General features: G+C 40.1%; 1 protein-coding gene across 3 annotated transcripts in view; it reads right to left on the reverse strand.

Annotated features, from left to right (window-relative positions):
- The window catches only part of SLC25A13 (solute carrier family 25 member 13), a 141,650-nt gene that overhangs the window by 80,662 nt on the left and 36,603 nt on the right, over positions 1-24,385 (reverse strand). For 2 of the 3 annotated variants that reach the window (XM_050941710.1, XM_050941712.1), the window contains exons 2-4: positions 23,783-23,836; positions 16,628-16,770; positions 9,854-9,969 (exon numbers count right to left, since the gene is read on the reverse strand). In XM_050941710.1, the coding sequence (XP_050797667.1) occupies positions 9,854-9,969; positions 16,628-16,770; positions 23,783-23,836 (313 nt within the window). The remainder of the gene's footprint in view (positions 1-9,853; positions 9,970-16,627; positions 16,771-23,782; positions 23,837-24,385) is intronic. The other variant, XM_050941711.1, reaches the window with a different exon arrangement.

Below are 24,385 nucleotides of genomic sequence, written 5' to 3' on the forward strand. Positions count from 1 at the left end.
TGACCTGGTCTTGAGGCTTTTCCACTCTTTGGCATACCTTACAAGACCGGACATACTTGGCAACGTCCTTGCCCATCCCCTTCCAGTGGAAGGACTTTCCCAACCGGTCCTTGGTTCTGTTCACCCCAGCATGGCCACTGGGATGATCATGGGCTAAGCTTAAAAGCTTCCCCCGGTACTTAGTTGGAACCACCAACTGTTTTTGCGGCTGCCATTCTTCCCGGTGTCCACCAGAAAGAATCTTCTTGTATAAAAGTCCTTGGTCTATAACAAACCGGGATCGATTAGAAGAGCTGAGAGGCAGTGGGGTGCTCCGTGCCGCCGCCCAAGCTTTCTGAAGGCTGTCATCTGCTTCCTGCTCAGTCTGGAACTGTTCCCTTGAGGCTGGGGTCACCAGTTCTTCCTCAGACTGTGGACTTGGGCTTGGTCCCTCTGGAAGCGATGTAGGTGATGGGGTTGTTTCCGTTGCTGGTGAACTGCTCTCCGCTGGTGCACCTGAGGGTATTTCCGGCTCAGGCTGAGCCTTTTGGGTATGGCTGTATGTCGCTTCTGCCAGTTCTGGCTTGCTGGTGCCCTCTGGCGTTGAGTTAGAAGATGTGGTTGCAATTGCTGGTGCTGGTTGCTGTTCCAGTTCCGGGCCTGGGACTGGAGGTGCTGTGGCTGTTTCAGTGGTAGGCATGGAATCCGGGTCCACTACCTCTGTCTGGGTCTCTGGTAACACAGACGGGGCGTCTGTGGACGGCTCAGGAACAGGAATGGGTCTGGGAGCTTGCCTGGTTTGGCTACGTGTAACCATTTCCACTCGCTTGGCCAAGTCTTCCCCCAGTAGCATGGAGATAGGATAATTGTCATAGACTGCAAAAGTCCACATTCCTGACCAGCCTTTGTACTGGACAGGCAGTTCAGCTGTAGGCAAGTCTACAGCTTGTGACATGAAGGGATAAATTGTCACTTGGGCCTTCGGGTTGATGAATTTGGGGTCTACGAAGGATTGGTGGATAGCTGACACTTGTGCCCCCGTGTCTCTCCATGCAGTAACCTTCTTTCCGCCCACTCTCAAATTTTTCCTCCGCTCCAAGGGTATTTGAGAGGCATCCGGGCCTGGGGATCTTTTGGGTGATGGTGGTGTAATGAACTGCACTCGGATGGCATTCTTTGGACAGTTGGCCTTGATATGTCCCAGTTCATTACACTTAAAGCATCTGCCATCTGATGGATCACTGGGCCGAGGTGAGTTACTGGAGACTGGTGAGGTGGAAGAATGGGGCGTCTGTGGCTTTACTTGGGTTGTATGTGGGGTCTTTGGCTGTCCTCGGTTGTAGGGTTTATGGTCGGTGTGCCCCCTGGGGTATTCGTTCCCCTTGACCGTAGCTTTCTTGCTTTCTGCCACTTCCATCCATCTGGCTCCAATCTCCCCCGCCTCAGCGAGTTTTTTGGGTTTTCCATCTTGTATGTACCGTGTGATGTCCTCAGGAACACCATTCAAGAACTACTCCATTTGTATGAGGAGGTGCAGTTCTTTCAAGGTTTTAACATTGTGTCCTGATATCCAGGCCTCATAATTTTTCCCAACGTAGTAGGCATGTTTGGGAAATGACACATTTGGTTTCCACTTTTGGGTTCTGAAACGCCGACGGGCATGATTTGGGGTGATCCCCATTCTGTATCTGGCCTTGGTTTGAAAAAGTTTATAGTCGTTCATGTTCTCCTTAGGCATTGTAGCTGCCACCTCTGCTAAAGGTCCACTGAGCTGTGGCCTCAATTCTACCATGTACTGGTCTTCAGGGATGCGGTACCCAAGACAGGCTCTTTTAAAATTTTCCAAGGCGGCCTCGGTGTCATCACCTGCCTTGTAGGTGGGAAATTTCCTGTGTTGTGGAACAATCATTGGCGCAGGGTTGTTAGGGTTGGCTGTGTTTTGCTTAGCCTTTTCTAATTCCATGGCCTGTCGGTGGGCTTCCCTCTGGAGATCCAGCTGTTTTTGGTGGTCTGCATCTTTGGCTGGTTGCTCTCTTTTGTAGGCTGCCTCTCTTTCTCTTAGCTCCATCTCTTGTAGTCTTTTTTCCAGTTCTCGCCTGTGTTCAGCTTCTTTGATTTGTTCTTCGGCCACCATTTTTGTCTTGGTAGGCATGGTTTCTGTTTTTGTGTGTTGGGGTGCCCTCCGGTGTTTATCTTCTGAACTGCAGGCTCTGTTGCCTCCTGGGGTCTGCCTAGCAACAGTGCCTTTTTCCCTTTCTTCCTTTAGCTAGTCTTTTCAATGTAAAGTAAACCAGAAAAACCACTTCATTTGCATGTGTATAGTGCTGGTAATGACTCTCAATGGGAGTGCTATTGTCACAAAAGACCCTTAATAGCGCCTTAATGGTTTCTTGCTTAATATGCAAGCCACAACTGCCAGAGAGAGCAGAAAAAAAAAATTCTCTCTGGTTCCCTTTAAACCCAAACTGTTTCTCTCTGCTTAAAAGCCCCTAGCCGAGAAAAGAAAAATATAATATTCCTACTGGCTTCTGGATTCTATCTATCTATCCCACCGCTACCACCATATCATAACCTAGTCCCAGATTTGGACCTTAGCATCCAAAATATGGGGGTTAGCATGAAAACCTCCAAGCTTAGTTACCTGCTTGGACCTGGTAAAGCTGCCACCACCCAAAAAATTAGAGTGTTTTGGGGCACTCTGGCCCCCACAAAAACCTTCCCTGGGGACCCCAAGACCCAAATCCCTTGAGTCTCACAAGAAAGGGAAATAAACCTTTTCCCTTCCCCCCTCCAGGTGTTCCTGGAGAGATACACAGAAGCAACCTCCGTGAATCTAAGCAGAGGGATTCCACCCTCCCCCGTTTCCAGCCGGGAAACACAAGCACTTCCCTCTTCACCCAGAGGGAATGCAAAATCAGGCTAGTAAATCTAACAGACACAGATTTCCCCCTGACTTCTTCCTCCCACCAATTCCCTGGTGAGCTGCAGACTCAATTCCCTAGAGTTCCCCACTAAAGAAAAACTTCAACAGGTCTTAAAAGAAAGCTTTATATAAAAAGAAAGAAAAATACATAAAAATGGTCTCTCTGTATTAAGGTGACAAATACAGGGTCAATTGCTTAAAAGAAATATGAATAAACAGCCTTATTCAAAAAGAATACAATTTAAAGCACTCCAGCAACTATAGACATGTAAATACAAAACAACAAACCAACTTTGTACTCACAACTTGGAAACAGAAGATTAGAAAGCAGGAAATAGAAAAATCCTTCTCATAGCTGAGAGAGAGTCAGGCAGAAGACAAGAAGAAAGGACTCACACACAAACTTCCCTCCACCCAGAGTTGAAAAAATCCTGTTTCCTGATTGGTCCTCTGGTCAGGTGCTTTAGGTTACTTTTTTTTTTCAGGTGAAAGAGACATTAACCCTTAGCTATCTGTTTATGACAACTGTGCATGCAGTCTCCCCTACATTTCAGCACAGCTCCTTTGAGTGAGGATTTCATCTTTTGAGCGTTTACAAGCAAACCATCCAATTTATCAAATTTTGTTTGACAAGTAGCAAGCAATAAGCAAAATCCTGGTCACACTGAAGCAATGGTAAAACTCTCAATGATTCCAAATCAGGTAAGAATTTCACCCAAGATGCTAAATATTTTTTCCCAAGATGTATTAAAAAGCTTCATATACAGCGTGGGGCACGGGTCGCTTGCTGGTGGATTCTCTGCAGCTTGAGGTCTTCAAACCAATTTTGAGGATTTCAATAACTCGGTCCTGGGTTAGGGGTTGTTATAAAATTGGATGGGTGGGGTTCTGTGGCCTGCCTTGTGCAGGAGGTCAGACTAGATGATCATATTGGTCCCTTCTGACCTATGAGTCTATAAGCTTCATATACACAAGATAATTTAACTTCACTGGAATATTCTATTAGATGCCCCCACCCCCCACCCCTTGGCATTTGTTTATATCAAGGGTGCCCAATCTATGGTCCACCAGAAGATTTCATAACATCTGCGGCCTGTTTCAACACAACATACTAACAGCTGATTCATTAGCATTTTGTCGTCATGTTTACATCATTTTAGCTTACACAAGTGTGTCAACAGACAATACTGTACATAAAAACACCCTATCTAAATACATATGAAACAAGCTGAACTTACAATATAAATAAATACAGGTGACCTTAAATCTTATTAAAATATACAGAATCTGTTTGGCCCCCATCATATGTGGTCCTCCTGTGTAATAAGGTTGGGCATCATTGTTTTATTTGAATAGGCCCATAAAAATCAATGAGATTTAATTTTTACATAGTGTTCAATACATTTTAACATAATATGCTTTGGCTTTATCATCGCATGAAGGCAGATATATAGTCTCTAGATTGAAGAGATAATGATTTCATTCTAATATCTGTCATGTTGTATATGAAATTATGATTAAAAGTATTAATTCTACTACATGGCTTAAGATACAATTGCAATAAAATCTTGCTTCATAGAAAAATGTTTTTCAGTGCTTATATGGCTTTTTTGAAGTGTAAAACTTTCAGAAGCCTATACTGAAACTCATGAAGACCATTCCTGCACTTTAGAGAGGGGACAGAAGATCTAGTCTAGTAATTAAAGCCTGGACTTAGGAAAACAGCAACTTCTAAACCAATGGTTCTCAATCTATTTACCACTGTGGGCCAAACATCCAGCTCTGTGTGTGTTATGTGGGTCACATTCACACAATGTACATACTACCTGTATGGCCCCGAGGATGCCACATGGGCCACAGCTGTGTGCTGATTGGACCACAAATGCCCCCAGGTTGAGAACCACTGTTCTAAACTCTACACCCAGCTTTGCCACTGACTGGATGTGCGGACTTGGGCAAATCACATACCATCTTTTTATCTGTTTCCCCAAGTGCAAAATGTTTGTAACTGTTACCTGCCTTCTCACAGATGTTACAAGGACTGATGTTTGATAAGGACAATACAAGTTATAAGTTTTGTTATAACAACACACAAGGCTCTTTCATTCACCCATTCGTAATCAAACACGGAGGTTATCAAATGGACTTAATTTTTAAATTTTGACATTTTTACCCAAACTTCTAAATGTCAAAAAAAAAAAAAAACTAATAGTATAGAATTTCAAAGAGCTCTGACTCTTTAATGAGGCATTAAAATACTGTAATACAACAAAAAAGCAACACTGCTAAGTCTCTTAAACCCCTGGACTTACATTATCAGCTTTTATGTGCCTGTCAACACTCAACAGTAAGCAGCAACGGTTTGCTCTTTGCCTCAAATTTAAAAGCCAACTAAACTTCCTTCCACTTTCCTGCTGAGAGTTTTAACTCCTTGCAAACTGCTGAAGCTTTGACACATCAGCAGCAGATAAATCTAAAAAGTATGCAATGGCCAGATACAGTCTCAATCATCCAAGAGCCAAAAAATGTTACTTCCCATTCCACAACTGCAGCCTCTAGAAATGACAAATTAAAAACAATACCTTTTTGTATCATACTGCATGCAAGCAAACTCTTCTTCTTTAAAACCAATTATACTTGGTTACCTCTGTCAGAGAGACCTATTTAAGTTACATTATTATCATCAACTTAAAGGCCTTTTGTTTTCAGTTTTTATTGATTTTTACTGAAAAGTTTCAAGACTTTATAAAAACTATTGTTTGGTTTTTACTGATTTTCACCCAAATTTTTGACCACTCAAATTCACAAAAATACAGATTATGTTAAGAAATGCAATATATTACATTAGAGAGATGTTTATTTTAATGATAAGTTAGTATAAGTGTGAGGCTGTCTGTTAAAAAGTAAGACAATGTAGTGGAAGATACACTCACATACTCAGGCCTGTACACATGTATGTACATTAATGTACAGTCCATTAAAAAAAACACAGCAGTAAACTGTTATTACCTTCAATACTTCTTCTTTTCTCTATTAGTTGCTTTATTTCTTTACTCCCATACCCCAATATTAACCTCTATATTTACCTAGAAAACTTTCCAGTTAATTTTGTGTCTTGAACTTTCACCCATTTTTTAAATTTTTATACTAAAAACACTAACATTTCCTGGGAATTTATCAGACACAATAAAAGCTGAACATGAAGGCCCTTTTATATACTTAAAAATTGAAGTGTAAAGCAGTTTTCAATTATATGCCTAAACTGAGAAGGAAAGAAATTTTATCTGATGGCTAAAAAACTTTTATTTTTCCAATGATACATTAAGGTTTTTTATTTGTTCGTTTGTTTGTTTTTTAATACTTTGCATTGCTACAGCACCCAGAACAACCCCAGAACAGTGTACCAATATCCAGGCATATAACATTGAGACTAAACAAGCAATTGAAAAGCAAGTACAAACTTTATCAGTTTCAAGATCAATGTGTCTGTGAAAATGCCAGAGTTGGGTGACATGCATGGGGTATTCTATTTAGCAGAAAACACAATTACCCATTGGAAAACCCTAAATTATACTGACTATAAACTAGAATATTCATAGTCTCCCTACTAGATATCCAAACAATAACTCATCTAGATCTGGTGAGATTACTTTTCAGCGGTATAGATTAACTGTAATTTCCTAGCAACATCAAACTAACTACCAGTCATTGAGATACTATATTTATCAGCAATCCTGTAGAGATCAATTCCTTCTGCTCCCCTACAACTGAACAATACACAAACACATTGTTCAAAACCTCCAATGCTGACTCAAGGGATTGATCTTGCTCCCATTCAAATCAACCAATGTAAAAAACTCGTAATTAACGTTAATGGTGCAAGATCCAACCACTGAGTGGCAAAGTTATAATACAGCAGCGAAATAAATAAACTTTTAAAGATCAACACTTTACTAATTTAAAAGAAAAAACTCTCACTTTCTCCTTACATCTTTGCGATGAAAACCAGAAATTAAATTTCTTTCCTTACCTGAAGGTCTTATATCCAGTGCTGTGCATGCAGCATTCACTTCACCCTCCCACATCTCACGATTTGTTTTAGAGGAGAACATCCCAAAGCGTTATGTATCCTCTCCTCTTCTAAATGTTAATTTCAGAGCCTTCCAACCTTGAGAGAGTCCTTTTAAGAACTGCCAGAAGACAAAGTTTGGCATATAGCAGGGGTGGGCAAACTTTTTGGACTGAGGGCCACATCTGGATATGGAAATTGTATGGCAGGCCGTGAATGCTCATGAATTTGGGGGCTGGGGTGCAGGAGGGGGTGAGGGCTCCAGCTTGGGTTACAGGCTCTGAGGTGGGGCCAGAAATGAGGAGTTCAGGGTGCGGGAGGGGGCTCCAGGCTGGGACAAGGGGTTGGGGAGCAGTGGGTGTGAGGGCTCCAGCTGAAGATGTAGACTCTGGTGTGGGGCCGGTAATGAGAGGTCTGGGGTGCAGAAGTGTGTTCCTGGCTGGGACCAAGGGGTTCAGAGGGCAGGAGGGTGATCAGGGCGAGGGCAAGGGGTTGCAATGCGGGAGGGGGGCCAAGAGTGCAGGCTCTGGCGACACGTACATCAAGCAACTCCCAAAGCAGTGCCACGTCCCCCCTCCAGCTCCTACACAGAGGCGCAGCACCGGCCAGGCGGCTCTGCACATTGCCCTGTCCACAGGTGCCACCCCTGCAGCTCCCATTGGCTGTGATTCCCAGCCAATGGGAGCTGCAGAGTCGGCACTTGGGGCGGGGGCAGTGTGCACTGGAGTGGGGACTTGCTGTGACTTCCGGAAGCCACACAGAGCCAAAGCACACACAGAGTGGGGCAAGACCCCAACCCCACTCCCCAGCAGGAGCTCGAGGGCCAGTTTAAAAAGGTCTGAAGTACTAGATGCAGCCCGCGGGCTGCAGTTTGCCCACCTCTGGCATAGAGGCATCTTCATACAAAAGGCATGTCAGTAGTGAAAAATTTCAAGCTGATCAATCCTTGAGTTTGAAATTGACCCACCCCTTTGCAAGCTCTTTTCTTACCATGAGCCATTAAGTCTCTTATCATGAGTTCAATACTTTCCCTTGGAGTTGGAGAATCTACAACCTACAATAACGCACATCATTGAGAAATACAACAGGTCAATATTTTTAACTTTTAAAAAAGAATCCTACAGTTACATTTCCACATTTTATGCAAAGCTTGGGCTTTGTTCTATTCAACCTACCCTCTGATTCATTAAAAAAAAGTTATCAGATAACTACTTTCTATTTATTTGAATGGAAGCACTTTTATCTTTTGAAATTCCATACTGTACAGACTCATATGCTGTGTAAAAACTAAACATAAACCCTAAGGAAACGTCCGTAGTCAGGATAAATAAACCAATAAGAATTCAGTGTTAAAAAGTGGAACTAAACTGATTCAGCATCTGAGTGTAGAGGAAAGAATTTTAGTTTTGATATCATTCACTAATGTTACAAGCACATGGAGCTCTGAAAGAGGCAACAACCTGTAGGATCACAGGCATTCAATAAGCCTTTGTTTCAAAAAAATCAAAGAACTAATCGATTTCACTATAGACAGAGATATTCTGTAATATATGTCTAAAGTGGAAAACGCATGATCAAATCTCTCTCTCTCTCTCTCTCTCTCTCTCAACACATACACACAGATTACATATTAGGCATAAAATATTTCCTTCACTGAGATTAAAGACAGTAGAACTTTTATTATTCATTTGATGTATTTCAACATTTTTAGTGCCCATTCTAAGCTCTGAGCACTTTGCAGCTGCTAAAACAAGTAATATTTCACACAGAAAACTAGATGTCTAATAAACTTAGACAACCAAAACACCTATAAACCAAAACATGTCTATGGTTTGGCTCCACTGACTACAAGATCGAATGTGGCTTTTTAAAAAACATTTGCCTCAACAACGGCAATAGCAGATCTTCCCATTTTAAATGGAAAGGGAAGGATGGATGCATCTGTGGGTAAATATTAATATAAAACAAAGGGTGCTTGCACTAAGGGTGTCACCATGCACTCAGTTCAGAACAGACAAAGAACCACTGGCATTCACCAGATTGTCCTTTTGTCTCAAATTGTTTACTCACTGATACTACTAAGAACAAAGACATATTGATAATTGAGTGTATATGGTAACATAAAACTCTGTAAGTAGCAATTTTTAAAAAACAAAATAGAAAAATTTTCTGAAGTGCAGCCCACTAAGATTCTTCACAGCTGCTATTTGTGTATTTTTCTTCCAAACAGAATGGTAACATCCACCTAGGCAGGTGGCAATTAGTTCTACAGATGTCAAAAGCTGTCTATTGGTTGCTAAAAGTAAATAACCCCAGTGACCATAGTGTAATGTGACACGTGTTTCTTATGGAGTTGTGAGTGCAAACCCCTCCCTTCCAAAGAACAGACCAGATTTTCAGTGGGGGTAGTATCGGGTTTATTATAGAAAAATCTCACCAGTGAAATTTTTAAAAATTAAAACAAAGGAAACCAACTTGAAATCAAGCTAATTTAAACAAAAAAAACCTATTCAAAGTAACTTTGAGCCATGCATCTCCTCAAGTCCTCCTGCAGTTGTTTTTTCTTTGTGTGGTTTTACAATCATTGTGCACCCCCCAACTCCCACACCGGTGCTATGTGAAAGATCCACACAAGCGAAGGAAGAAAGTGACTGACTCTACAGAGGAAACAGTGGAAAGGATTGTACACAAAGTGAAGACAAGTGCACAACGTAAACTGAAAAAAACACAACAAATGTCTTTGTTCTAATAGCTTTCAGTTATAAACACTGTAGGTGTTTCATATAACGATACCTGATAAAATATTTTCAGGAAAAGTCTGAATTTAAGTTGACCATGCCCCTTTAACTCTGTATATTTCAAAGCTAGAAAATAAGTCTTACCAAAAGTAACTTCTCCTTCGCCTGTTTTGTCAAACAGTTGAAAGGCCACCATGAACAATGCATCTGGAGCGCACAGGACTGATTCAAATGCCACAAATTCTTGAAAGGATATAAGCCTGCGAATAAGACAAATAAAAAGGTGTGAAACAAATTACACATAGGAAATACAACTACAATTTAAATACAAACTATGCAAGGCTAAACACAACTAAAGTGTTGACTCAAGAATGGTACAAGATATTCTCAATGCTACATGTTGCAAAATTTATTAGTAGGAGATGCTGTTACAACATGCTGTTACACCAGTGGATAGAAATAACGCTGGTGAGAGAACAAAATCCTTTTTCACTAGCAATTCACAGCACAGTGTAATATTACCAAACTAACCAGGTGCTTTTGAAAATCCCACCAAAGCAACGCAGGAGCATGGGTCCCTTTAACTTTTCAAAAGCTCACCCTTTAAGACCTCAGTGCTGTCAATCATTTCAAAGGGGAATAAGCAAAATGTGTTATCTGTATGCTAGTAACATAGTCACTAGTGTACTAGTCACCCACTGCAGCCCTTGTGTATTGCACATAATGCCACAATTCTTCAAATAGTAGCCTGGGTCACCTATCAAACCACAGGTAAGTGCCAAGAGAGCTGTTTATACAAGTTCACTAGTATAGTCAGGTTCTACAGTGTATTCAAAGTGCTGAGATGCAAGCAGAAGTATCTTTCCTCCACTCAATTCATACGCAGTAATAAAGAATTAGGTGTATGAAAATCTCCTATTCTTCCTCTGGCATATCTGACAAGAGTCTGGTGGGTTCAGATTTCTCTGAGTTGTACCTGATGGACAAAATGGGGGCTCAACATCTTCTTTAGATTGTGGGAGATGCAATTTCTTCAAACTTCCTTGAAAGCACCCATTGTCAGAGAAAAGCTAATGAATCAAATGGGAGACGGATAGCTCAGTGGTCTGAGCATTGGCCTGCTAAACCCAAAGTTGCGAGTTCAATCCATGCGGGGGCCACTTAGGGATCTGGGGCAAAAATCTGTCTGGGGATTGGTCCTGCTTTGACCAGGGGGTGGGACTATATGACAGCCTGAGGTCCCTTCCAACCCTGATATTCTATGATCCATTGATTTGATCCAGTATGGCAATATTTACTCTTAAAACTTAACCAAGAGTTTAGTTCTTCAAACCCAAAGTAATAAAGAGGTGTATTACTCTTGTATTTATTGTTTACAATCTAAGCAAAATACATAGAACTTAAATTATTACCCATTATTATTTGTTAGGTGTTGACAAGACAAAATGAAAATAGCTCCTGTCCCAAGAGCAAACAGCCTAAGCAGGATGGACAGAGTAGACCGAATGCAGTAAAAGCCCAGAAGAAGGAATATTAGATTTTTCTTTAATCATTACTTATATTGCAGTTGACTCACTTCTTGATGACATTGCAAAAGAAGCAATTCTTTAAAGGGGATTTCAATGAGAGAAAGCAGCATCTTGGAGATGAGAGTGGGGAAGGCATGAAAAAGAGTTGAAAATGATTGTAAAAGAAAACCAGACAAACAGGTTTGAGGCTGGCATCAATGGTGCAAGCAGGGTTGGAGTAGATCTGTTTAGAAAACTCACTACCCATACTAGAAAGAAAAATATCCATGAATTCTACAGAAAACCTCAGCCTGAAGCAGTAATGCTGGAATTTGGCAACTGACATGCAGCTACTTTACATCCTTAAATAGTGAAACAAGCCCAATATTATTCCATACAGAAGGCAGTGAAGATAACAGCCAAACGTCATGTTGGACTGGTTTATATATATAAAGCATGCAATTCTACTAAGGGTATGGCAGTTACAGAACCTGACAAACCATAAGGAAATAGCACATTGTGCACAATTTCTGTGTACCAGACTAGGATTAATAAAATTCCAGGCATTAAAGCAGGAGTTGGCAACCTTTCAGAAACGGTGTGCCGAGTTTTCATTTATTCATTCTAATTTAAGGTTTCACGTGTCAGTAATACATTTTAACGTTTTTAGAAGGTCTCTTTCTATAAGTCTAATAATATATAACTAAACAATTGTTGTATGTAAAGTAAATAAGGTTTTTAAAATGAAGCTTCATTTTAAAATTAAATTAAATGTAAAGCCCCCCGGACCAGTGGCCAGGACCCATGCAGTGAATGTGCCACTGAAAATCAGCTTGTGTGACGTTTATGGCACATGTGCCATAGGTTGCCTACCCCTGCATTGAAGGATGCAGCAGGAGTTGTTTTGTTTGTTTGTTTGTAATCTGGAACACACTGTCAGTACTTTCAAGTAATAAAAAACCCTAATAAGTCTGAGATAGATTATTAAAATAACCTACATGCATTTTAAAAAAACAATTATACATGGTTATGAGAAGATTTAAAGTATACCAATGTGATGTTCTAGCTAGCTATTACAGAAGAGACATTAATATCTGCTGTGCCAGCTGAATTCAAATTAACCCAATTTTTATATGTTAATTAAACCAGCTATTTTCTTCTTATTGTATTTTTGCTCCTTAAGCAGACTAGCCTACTAGTGATTCCCAACAGATCTACTCTAACAACCATGACGTATTCATTTAGTTCTATTATGACCATACAATACAGTAACTGAGCAGTAATTTTTTTCAGTCAATTACACGTGGTTCTTAATGCTTAAAGATGCTGAAATAATGCGTACTACATAGCCATATGCTTAAAGCTCTATACTGCACAAGGCCAGTTGCCTGGGTAACACATTTTCTTTCTGGTTTAGCATAACCCTTCACTGAATATCATTAGGTGTCATTAAACAGCAGATATTAACATGAACTTCAATACACTACTTAAGTTATTTTACCTGCATAAATAGGTATTCATTTATAACATGAAAATCCACATAGAGAAAATCCTAATAGTCCAGTACTAAAATGCTTACAAATTGTAAGTCAAGCATGCAGATATCTTATTTAACTGGTTAAAATCTGTCTCCAAACACCCTACCCCTATTAACACTGGCAATTCTGTTTGTATAACTTATTCAGGAAAGAATGAAATCCTGAATATTAACACTCATACACAGTAGTTACAAACTAAATCCACCCACTAGGTTTGGTTCATCAAGACCACTATTTACTGCCTCCCTATCTACCTATTTATCCAAGATTTTATATTGGTGGTCATAGCGTAGAATCAGAATCCCAAGCAGCTGTAACGCTTTCTGTCAGAAAAGTCCACATGCAATCATGGAAAGGAAAAGCCATTACCTACTGTAATAATACATACAAATGCAATGATGAAGAGGTTTCTTAAGTAATCAATGCATATGTCTTACTGTATCAGCAATTTAAGTATGATAAAATAATGAGAAACAAATTGAAGCTACATCTATTATTTTATGCTCCAACCTAAGTAAACTAAGTACAGTGTAAATTGGTGCATTAGAGATAAATTTATATCCAAAAATAATGGGAAATGTTGGAATTTCCAAGTGTTATTTTTGAATGGTTTGTCCTTTCTAAAAATAAAGCACATAGTATTTCTCAGTGAAGTGTGTTAGTTACTGCAGTCCAAAATAACTGAGATAAAAGTAAATACTTATTTTGTTAGACAGGCATTTAAAGTACAACAGCAGACAAAAATACATTATGTTAAAGGAGGCAGGATGAAGAACTCCTGGACTGCTGTATCAGTGACATCCCTTGGTACATACCAAGATATTGTTGGAAAAGACTTTTAATCCAATCCAAGCAAGTCCAATTATTTTATACATTAAGAGGAGGAGGGATCAGTTGGAAGAACTCTTTCACAGGATCCCCTTGCATAGACACATTGTCCTGATGTAAGGACATGACTTTCTCCCCATGAAAAAGGGGGGATCCACAATAGGCCATGGCTGTCGTTGTGGAAAGCTTGGATCTTTGTTGCACCAGCGGTACCCTTTGTGGTAACCCTCAACTCCTTTATTCCTGGGCTGTGCAGCTCCATAACAAGAAGTCTGTCCATAGTTGCAACTAAGGAGATCCATGAAAAAGACAATACAGTCTTAGGCTGCACTCTCTTTTCCAACTAAATTCTGGGGGAAGCAGGGGACAACATGCATCCCCCAGAATCCTGTCCATTTCTTCTGTCCAGTCCACCCAGTCTCCATTCCTACACCAGTTCCAAGATGCAGAGCACAAGCCACAGGATCCAGAGTTGAAGGGACAGCACCAAAGTTACCTGAGCCTTCCCATCTGCACAAAAGGGTGTGAAGCTCTGTGCACAGATCTCAGGGTTGCAGGTGGAGGGGCACGCTAAGAACCTCCCCAACTCTGGGGTAAAAAGTCCTTAGCAACCAAGATGTTTCTGCTACTGAGTCAGGAGCTGCTTCACGGTCCTGCTTGTCTATCTGTCTTAGCATCCACCATGGCAGTACTGAACCTTCTCTCGGTAAGAGTGACTGCACTTGGTCATCCTGAGGGCCAGATGCTCCTTAAGACTGGAGTGAGACCTGGAGGCAATGGAATGGCTGCCACCGTATTTCTAGAACACATTTAGTTACTGCAGTCCAAAATAACTGAGATAAAAGTAAATACTTATTTTGTTAGACAGGCATTTAAAGTACAACAGCAGACAAAAATACATTATGTTAAAGGAGGCAGGATGAAGAACTCCTGGACTGCTGTATCAGTGACATCCCTTGGTACACCTCTGCACTTGCATATTTCACAGCAATTAAAAAATACACCAAAATGAATTCACAATTCCTCCTGCAAGGTACATTCCTTGTAGATGGCCTGTGTTATACAGGAGGTCAGAGTAAATGCTCGATGGTCCATTCTGGTCTTGGAATCTATGAACATTCATCAGCCATCCAAATGCCTGAGCAAGCAGGAGCAGCCTGGCATTCTTACCTCAAGCTTGCAAATCTGGGCTTTGAAAGAATGCCAGGATGGACTGAATTTCAGAAGAGAAGACCACCTGTTGCCAGTCCTAGAGAACTTCACTACAGGAACCAAAAGCAAGAGTGAGCCAAGTAAAACATGATTGCTTCAGGCTGGAGATCACAGAGAATTTTAATCATCATCGGAATGATGCATGAATGCCTGGGTACATGTGGCAGAACAATCCTGTAACAGGAAGCTACAAGGAGGTATCAAATTCTTTTCATTTTCTGAGCCTCCTCCATTCTTTCAAAGAGTGGTACGACAACTAAGACTAGAAAATTCAAGAGATTCTCCAAAGATACGCAAAGGGCATGAAAATCTTCAGTGACTGGCTGTTGCTAATAGATGCAGAGAGAAACTCCATCCACTCTAGATTAGTAGCCACTGAAACACAAGCACAAATACCCACACTAAAATTAATGCAAAACTCCAGTAGCAAAAGGGCAATATCACACTGGATTGTTAAATCCCAATTTGTTGATGATTTAACAGAGGCTATAGCTGTAATTTTGCTATCTGTGACACCAGCCTCCACTAAGGTAGGATAAAGGTTACGTATTATACTCACAATCTTCCTGTTACAAAATTGCTCTGAAGCTCCACAATGTAGAAAAAGCAGCCTTAAAACACCAAACGAAGAGTGGTGGAAGCCTGGAAAGGGTTTATCATTTCCAGTTATAATCCATTTAAAGCCATCCTCACCACATTATAGTTATGTAACCTTTTAAAGAATTCCCTTCCCAGAGATAGCAATCATCACGTTAACTTGTCTGCAAGGTCCATAGTGCCTAACCACAGGAGGTTTGCGAGGGTAAATCGGGCGGGAGAAAGGGCACAAAAATGAACATGAAAGCACTTGGTTGTATGTGCTCTTGCTGTAAAGAGTATGCATTTTCTATTCATGCTTCATTTTTGTATTTTACTCCCTGCTACATACATTGTTCTTCATTTTTTTAAACCCACAACTATGGACTTAAGGACTTTAAGTTCTTTTAACGACACTGTAAGGCAGAGTTTGAAAAATCTATTCACCTGGGGTGAGGCAGCAACCTGCCTGGGCAAGTATCAACAGCAGAAGCTATGATTGCATTACAAAACAAAAAAGGGGGGAGGGCTAACCTTGATTGTTGGAAAATTCAACCTTCTAAATGTGAATCATGTGTAAGCTGCATAAATGCTGTCTTCCCAAGTCTGCCAACAGGCTGCTCCAAACCCTTGATTGCTGCTCAAGAGATCTGCTCAGCAACAGCAAAAACAGATCAGAGCTTTGTAAGTTTTCACTAGTATTATTCAGAACCATGTAGAGAAACAGCAAAGGTGTCTCTTGCCTTGGTCAGACCACCTCTCTCTCTCTCCCCCTCAACTCCTCTCCTCCTCTGCCCTCCCCCTTTATTTTATTTGGTCACCATGATAAAGGGGAAAAGGAAAAGAAAAGAGGAGTGACAAAAGCAAGAGAGGTTTATTAAATTTTATAAAATAATTTAGTAAATATAAAGGTGATTAGCAATATGAAAAATTGAGTACAGTACATAGTATAGCACAACTGTTTGATTCTTTTAACTGCAGAGATTCAGACAGTGTTTTTCACTCCAGCTGTAGACTTGTTGCTTGGGCTGATACATTCTAGGTAAATTTTTGAAAGTGCTCTCAGCTTGTTACACTGTGGTGGATATTGAAGGCTTGCTTGTCTCTATGAATTGGGAGTTTTAGGTCAGGTACATGAGCAGTTTCTCAAAGTGCTATACAATACAGATGAATGAGTAGTGGTGAGATAAGATTCTCTTAAAAGAAGAGTTTATATACTTTCTAAACTCATTAAATTAGAAAAACAGAAGACATACCCATCCTTGGTCTGATCCACCACACCTCCCAGGAGCTGCACAGTGTTTGGATTGGGCACCCCAGGTCCTATTATTCCCAGGTATCGTGTGATAAAGTCATTAGGAGACATGAAAAATTCTCCATTTTTTTCAACACTTGCATACTGTAAAACAAAAAAAAGAATACTTGTCTCAGATGAATTATTCTCTAAACAATTGATATTTTTGGCATTTCAGCAGCATCCACTGGCTCAAGTCAAGATTGGGGCCACTGTGTTGCACAAGTTTCAGTGGTAGCCGTGTTAGTCTGTATCAGCAAAAAAAACGATGAGTCCCTGGGCATCTGATGAAGTGGGTTCTAGCCCACGACAGTTTATGCCTAAATAAATTTGTTAGTCTCTAAGATGTCACAAGGACGCCTCCTTTTTGTGTGTTCACATATACATACTAACAAACAATTCCTGCCTCAGAAGAGTTTACAATCTACATTAAAACAAGATGCAACAAGTGAGTGTAACAAACAACTGAAGGGGTAGGGAAGATAGAAGAGAGTAACAGACACAGGAATACATTAGTCAAAAGCACAATAAGCAGTTTTCAACTTAAAATATAAAAAAACCCAGCAATACTAACAATATCAGCAATTCTTATGCATTTAGCTTAGAAATAGTATATAATTCTGCAATAAGGTCTTGATTCAGGAAGACACTTGTGAAACATATGTTTAAATTGACTTCCATTGGACTTAAGTATGTGCTTTAATGATCTTCCTAAATAAGGATGATATCCTGAATCAAGGCTTAAGTGTTTTGCCTAACAGGGAGATAGTATATGGTATTCTAGGCCCAAGGAGATGCAAATGGCTCTTCTTTATTTTTTATTTTATTCCTTAATTTGCAAAAGCTACGAAGTACATTAAGAGTGTACTATAGGTACAAAACAAGGTTTAAAAAGATGCAAATGATCGGTATGTACGAGAAAAAAAACAACAAAGTGACCTTGTACAGTGTCCAAAGGTATGCATAAATCTTAGATCATTATTTCATTTCTACCTTCCCAGGCACAGAAATATGCATTAGTTACTAATATCTCACCATTTTGGCATATAAACTTTGGACTACTGAGTGTACTAAAACAATTCTGTCCCCAAAGAGCATTTGCAGACAAATGGAAAGAAAGGCAGTAAAATCAGTAATGCTCAGGCAAAGCCTGCACCTATGGTGCTTCCCTTGCAGCCATCTTCCACAAATAAATCCTCCTCGGAGTGTAACAGAACATGACAAGAAGTCTTTAGCATGATCCATGTCATAAAAGCATATCCGTAAGTAGTTTGAGTTTATCAGGAAACAAACTCAAAAAGTCATATACTGTACTGTGAATATTCTTCCTTTTTCAGTGAGTCATTTTACTAGCATAACGAACAGTGTTTATTTTCTTATTTAAGATTTTGCCTTTTGTTTTTAAAATCTCATTCATGGTTTATTCATGTAGAAGTTGTAAGTCTTAATGAAATAATGACTGTTCTGGAGAAAACTGAATCAACAGCAGGAATACTTAAATAGGATTTATGCAGAAAGATTGGAAATATAAATAAGAGGATCAAAATCAGTAAGGGCCTCATTTTTCCACAGCTATTTATGTGGCGTTATATCTTAGGTTTTGCCTACAGAGAGAAATTGACCAGCATGGCTATTTCAGTATAATTTATCTATTTTAGTATAACACCCCTGTGAGGACACTATTCTGGAATAAATTATTTTGTTTCATAATAATGAACAGCCCGCCCACCCCTCCTCTACACACACACACACACACACACACACACACACACACACACACACACACAGCCTGTGATGAAAGGAAAAGAACAAGAAAAGCAATAATAAACATACCCTAATTGTACTGGCCTACTTCCTCCCACCCCTCCACAAAAAAGTCACCTGGCATTACTGTATTTATCATCTTCCTGTGTAAGTTTGACAACAGTATACTTCCTTTCCCTGTGCAATGCTGAACTAAACCCAGAGTCTAAAAGAAAAAAATATATATAAAAAGAAATCATACGAAAAACAGACTAATTTACTTACATCAGCACACCTATACTGGTTAGCATTGTGGGATTTATATTTCAATAGATACTTATTTTTAAAGCAAGCTCACTAGCAGAGATGCTGGAAGGAATTTCCAATTGTATAAGAACTAGCGGATGCATTGATTTCAGTGTAATCACTTGCGAGAAAACAATCCTTAAGAATCCCAGACTCAAAAACTTTTAACACAACTGTTATTGAGAAACAAATCAGCCAGCCAGTCTATGCTTCTATATTTCATTTTTTCTTCCAGGCTGACCCCCCTGCTAGGACACTCAATAACAGAAAACAGTACAGGGTTTCAGTGTCCCCCCATTTCGTGTCACTGTGATTTACTCGCATATTTGAAATCCTATCACGTATTCTGCACTACATATAGAAAACGACCTTGAAAAATGTCAACTTGCTCATTTTGACTAAGGTCTAATCTCTTAGAGGTTATGGTAGAACAGCTACAAAAAGTAGAGTTACTCTTGGAAATCATCATAACAAAAGAAAAAACATCAATTCTATTGGTTTTGGAACAGAGGCACGAAAAAAATATGGTCCTTCACAATCATCTCTTTTCTCCACTTTGGCAATTATACCCACAGAGAATTCGATCTAATACAATAGTACTTAATAGCTTTTCAGTTACTTACTTCCATACATTTCAGATTGTAAAGTATTAACCAGTTCAGCCACATTTTTAGGACAGATTTACAAACATTTTACTGGAACTTTTTTTTTTTTAATTAAAAATGGCAAAATGGATTATCAGCAACTAAGGATTTAGGCTGGGTTATATGAAACATTTAATCACATAGCTATATTTATTTCTACATTGTATGTAATATTATAGTATGTTATTTTGGCAAAGTTTTTTTAACTCAAGTGTAATATGGGAAAATTGCTGTTAAATTATATTCATATAGATCCATCAATCTTGAGAGACAACTGGATTGGTCCCACAAATTACATTCACATGAGGTACTTTAATTAACATTTGTGGCCATAATTTGTCCTTAATACAGTATAACAGTGTGATGTACCCACTCTCTCCCATCTCAGTGACTGGTGTAGCGCTTTCTGCATTATTGTGAGCAAAATATTCACATCATTTTTCACTCATGAGACCACTGAACTATCTAATTTACTTTCCAGTCTAATGGAGGAAGGTGCAGGTGAGGAGTAGAAAGGTGGGAGGTGGTGAGATAGTTTGCTACTGTGCTTAGCATGCTTCTCTGTGGCCTCTCAGATTCTTGGCCTCGAACAGCTGAAGGCAACCAACATGATGAAGTTAATCTTCAGAGGCAGAGTTAGGAATAATGCTTGTGAACATGCAACAGAAGATTTTCACATTGTTCTGAGAAAACCTGAGCCTAATATTTTCCAGAAGGGAGAGTCTTCTCTCTGTGGACCACATTTCTTCTCTCCACTCTTTACTCCTGGTGGAATTCTGCACCACTGCGCAATGCAGAATTTTGCAGAAATTAACATTGTGTGTGCAGAATTTCCTTTCCCCCACAGAAACGGGCTGCAGTGCTGCTAGCTACCACTAGGGGCAAAGCCCAATTTGCACATAGAAGACACTGCTGAGGGGAGAGGGAGGGAGCTAGAGAGTTCCTGGCAGCTGCAGTTCTCATCATGCCCTGAGGGAAGGAGAGAGTGGTGCACAGGAAACTCCATGCAAGTCTGGGACCAAGCATCAGGCAGTTTCTCCCTCTGAATCTCTGGGGGGTAGGAAAGGAGTGCAGGCATCTGGGCGGTGGAGGGGGGACAGCTGGGCTCTGGGGTGGGGGGGAGGGGAGATTGTGGGTGTCTGGCCCCTGGGCTGGGCTCTGGGAGTGGAGGGGCAGAGAAACAGGACCTGGATTGTCATAGAGGTTTCTTTAACTCTCTACTCCTGGGGGAACGTTTGTGTGTGTCTGTATTGTTACAGACATACTTGCTGACAGGTATTTTGAAATAAATTACCAAAATAATTGAAACTATTATGATTATGTAGTGTTATTTTGACAAATAAAATTTACGGAATTTTAAAATATTGTGCGCAGAATATTTAATTTTTTGGCACAGAATGCCCACAGGAATAACTCTTGCAATAAAAGTCATTGGAATCCTTCTGGCCTGGCTCCTCAAAGGAGCACAAGAACACCTCCCATAAGGCCAGTTGTCCTGACAGGTAACAGTTCTGAGACAGTATTTTATGGCTCAATTTTCGTAACTGAATGTCTAGCTTCAGGTACATAAGTACACAGATGGGCAACTATATCCCCCCATTCTCCCCTCAGTTATAATTCACAAGAGTCTACAATGAGCTCATGAAGGTCATGGGGTTGGGTAAAATTTAGTATGGTATTAGATCTTTGTCTTTTAACACCTTTGCAAAACAAGGTAAGATTCAAGAAATCACCCCATCGTACCATCTACCACTCTGACCATCTAAACTGATCGGAAGGGAAACTTTCCTACACATCCATATCCTCCCTGCTCATTACACACTCCTACTTTTCTCCATAGGGAAGCACTATCTATATACTGCTATATCCACTGTACTATTAAGCCCTTAGGGCATTTTTTGTAAAAAAAAAAAAAAACAAACAAACTTATTGTGGTGATCACAGCCTAAGACCACAATCCAGCAAAACACTTCAGCACAGACTTAACTTTAAGCATATGAGAAGTCAGAGTGAAATCAGTGAGACTGGTCTCATGCTCAGGTGCTTTCCTGATCAGGGACTAAAGGAAAAAGGTAGCAGTGTATTTCACAAACTCCTTTTTCAGAGCCCCTTTTTACTAGGAAGCAATCAGAGGTGTTGCATAAAGTCTGCTGCAACACAATTTAGTGATCAGTTTTCTAAGCTTTGCATATATTTGTTCTTTTACAACAATTTTGTTATGTTCTAATAGTCACTTTGGATCAGCTGCTAGAACTTCTCATAATGAACTATTTCGTTCTCTACCTTTAAATTAGGCTTAGACAGAGCCACATTTTAAAAGACAGGCCTGTATCTCCAGCAGTTCAAACTCCAGGTCAGGTTCCAGAGGCAGCTTCTTTTACTGGCCCAGGGAAGCTTGTCCCCCACTCTGGGCAAGGGTGGGTAGGTAAAAAACATGCCCCCCAGACTCCCGCCGGGGAAAGAGGAGAAGGTGGAAACAACACCCATGGCTTACAGAAAAGCAGCACAGACCCCTGTGCTGCTCCTGCTCCGCCAGCCAGAGGGGGCTCATAGCTTTGCTTGTGAGTCTGAGCATCTTCACTTCCTAGCTGTAAGTGGGTGCCCCGCGTGTGGGGATAGGGGTGGGGACAGGCAGCCCAGATGCACCTACCTTTAAGATGCAATACAGGCACAGTACAGTACTTGCTTTCTTTTCCCCCATCTCTGATGCTGCCAGATAGTTACTTCCAATTTCACATGGTGTACCTTTGACAGGTCAGTCTGTAACTCTGGTGTTCGTATCTTTGAGGTTTTACTACATTTGCACACTTTTAAGCACCATCACCTATATACATTAAAGTGATGATGCTTCAGAAGTATAGGCACGTGAAAGCAGATGCACAATGAAGCCTCCTTGCAAATTTGATCCTTAATAAGACTTCTGCAAATAAAGTCCTAAGCCTGAGGTGGTGGGTATGGAGATATACCAGAACGAAATGCTGTTCGTTTTGGGATTATAAACTAGGAAACGTCCATTTTCAGTTAAATCTCACTGCTTAAGGGTGAGGAAAAAAGGGATTTTTTTAAGATTCCAAATGCCATTTCTGAAATTTTGGAGGGGAAGAAGATAATGCCTTATGGCCTCCACTGCTCCTGCAAATATTTCCATGGCAGCCCAGCAGCAGAAGAAGAAATAACATGAAACTGACAAGTATTGCAATCACTACATATGCTGATCCTGCCTGCACCTCTGTCATAGTATCTTTCCCAACTCTGGACCTTAGCGTCCAGGATATGGGTACTAGCCTAAAGTCCTCTAAGCTTAATTACCAGCTTATATTCTGTAGCGCTGCCACCAATCAGGAATTCCAGGGGCTGATACCCTCTGGTCCCCCCAAAACCTTCCCTGGGGACCCCCAAGACCCAGATTCCTTGAGTCTCACAACAAAGGGGAATGAACCATTTCCCTTCCCCCTCCTTTCTTCCCCAGAGAGAGATACAGAGATAAACGCAGAGAGCAGATTTTTCTTCCCTCCTCCCACCAATTCCCTGGTAAGTGCAGACTCCCTTCCCTGGAGTCTTACAAAAAATAACCAAAAAAATCAATTGGATTCTAAAAAAGAGGAAAACTTTAATAAAGAAGGAAAAACATAAAAATTGTCTCTAATCAAGATGGTAAATATACAGGGTTTTTATAGCTATTAGACAATAGAAAGAAGCTTTCTCCAGCAGAAACACAATTTAAGCTACTTCCAGCAAGTACACATCTGCAAATAAAGAAAAACAAGTTAAAAGACTATAACCGCCTTTTTACTTACTCATTATTCTGAATAGATAAGAGACTGTAGCAGGGAGACTGGCAGAAACCTGGTTGCACCTCTAGTCCCATCCAGGACCCAGAGAGAACAACCCACAAACCCAAAACCCACAAAACAAAGGCTTCCCTCCACCTAGATTTGAAAGTATCTTGTTTCCTGATTGGTCCTCTGGTCAGGTGTTTGGGTCCCTGTTTGTTAACCCTCTACAGGTAAAAGAGACACTAACCCTTAACTATCTGTTTATGACAACCTCTAGGGAAGCAGATGCACAAGTGCAACAGAATGGAGGGTAGAAGACAGGTTACCCAGTGGTCTAACGGCTACACGTCTTCAACATTATTACCATGTGTAGGAACGGTACTGAAACTCCCTTCCCTTTTTCTGAACACTCTCTTTCCAAGATACTACTAATATTTTCCTAAGCCAATACAATAATCACTCACGAATGTATTTGACTTCTTGGTGAGCATTGTTCAATTTTGATAGTTGTATTTAAGTCTAACATGGTAATAATACGGTGAATGATTAATGGTTGAAAAAGCTATCAAGAGTTGAATGCTACAATAAAGGAGCAAAAGATATGAAAATTTTAGTCTGAAAGGGTAAAAATATTTACTTTATACATACCTTCAAAAATATTGTTTTCAACTCAGCTGGATCAGCTCTCTTGGTTAGAGCCACCTACAAGTAAATACATTTATATTAATATGCATATTTTATACAAAAGATGTAAAAATGTCATTTAAGAGGAAAAATTCAAACAATAGAATTAATGATGATAATAAATGTTTGTCTTAGGTAAATCAGCGACTGATTTAGTTGGTCATGTTTACTCACTTAACATTTACACTAAGTTATTCAACATTTTTGCTGTAAATGTTCCTTTTATGCATTCTTCAATTCTTAAACCTGCAGGTTGCATATCTGCCAAAGAACCAACTCCCTCCAAAGGGCTAAACTGCTGTACCTAAACATTTATACCATCCATGCTCATCACATAGCTTTGCACTTACCCCACCTATCATCTCAGGATCCCAAACTGCTTTATAAGACATATATTATCCCCACTTTACACTGATGAATTAAAAAACTTACTCAAGGAAACACAGTAAGTAATGGAAAGCCCAGGATTAGAACTCAGATCTTCTGTCTTAATCTTCTACTATAATCTTGCTGGAATTTCTACCTCCTAGTCCCATTATTTGAAAAGATATGGTTTTGTAGCATAGA

Source organism: Gopherus flavomarginatus, chromosome 2, assembly GCF_025201925.1.
Source record: "Gopherus flavomarginatus isolate rGopFla2 chromosome 2, rGopFla2.mat.asm, whole genome shotgun sequence".
Lineage (NCBI taxonomy): Eukaryota > Metazoa > Chordata > Testudines > Testudinidae > Gopherus > Gopherus flavomarginatus.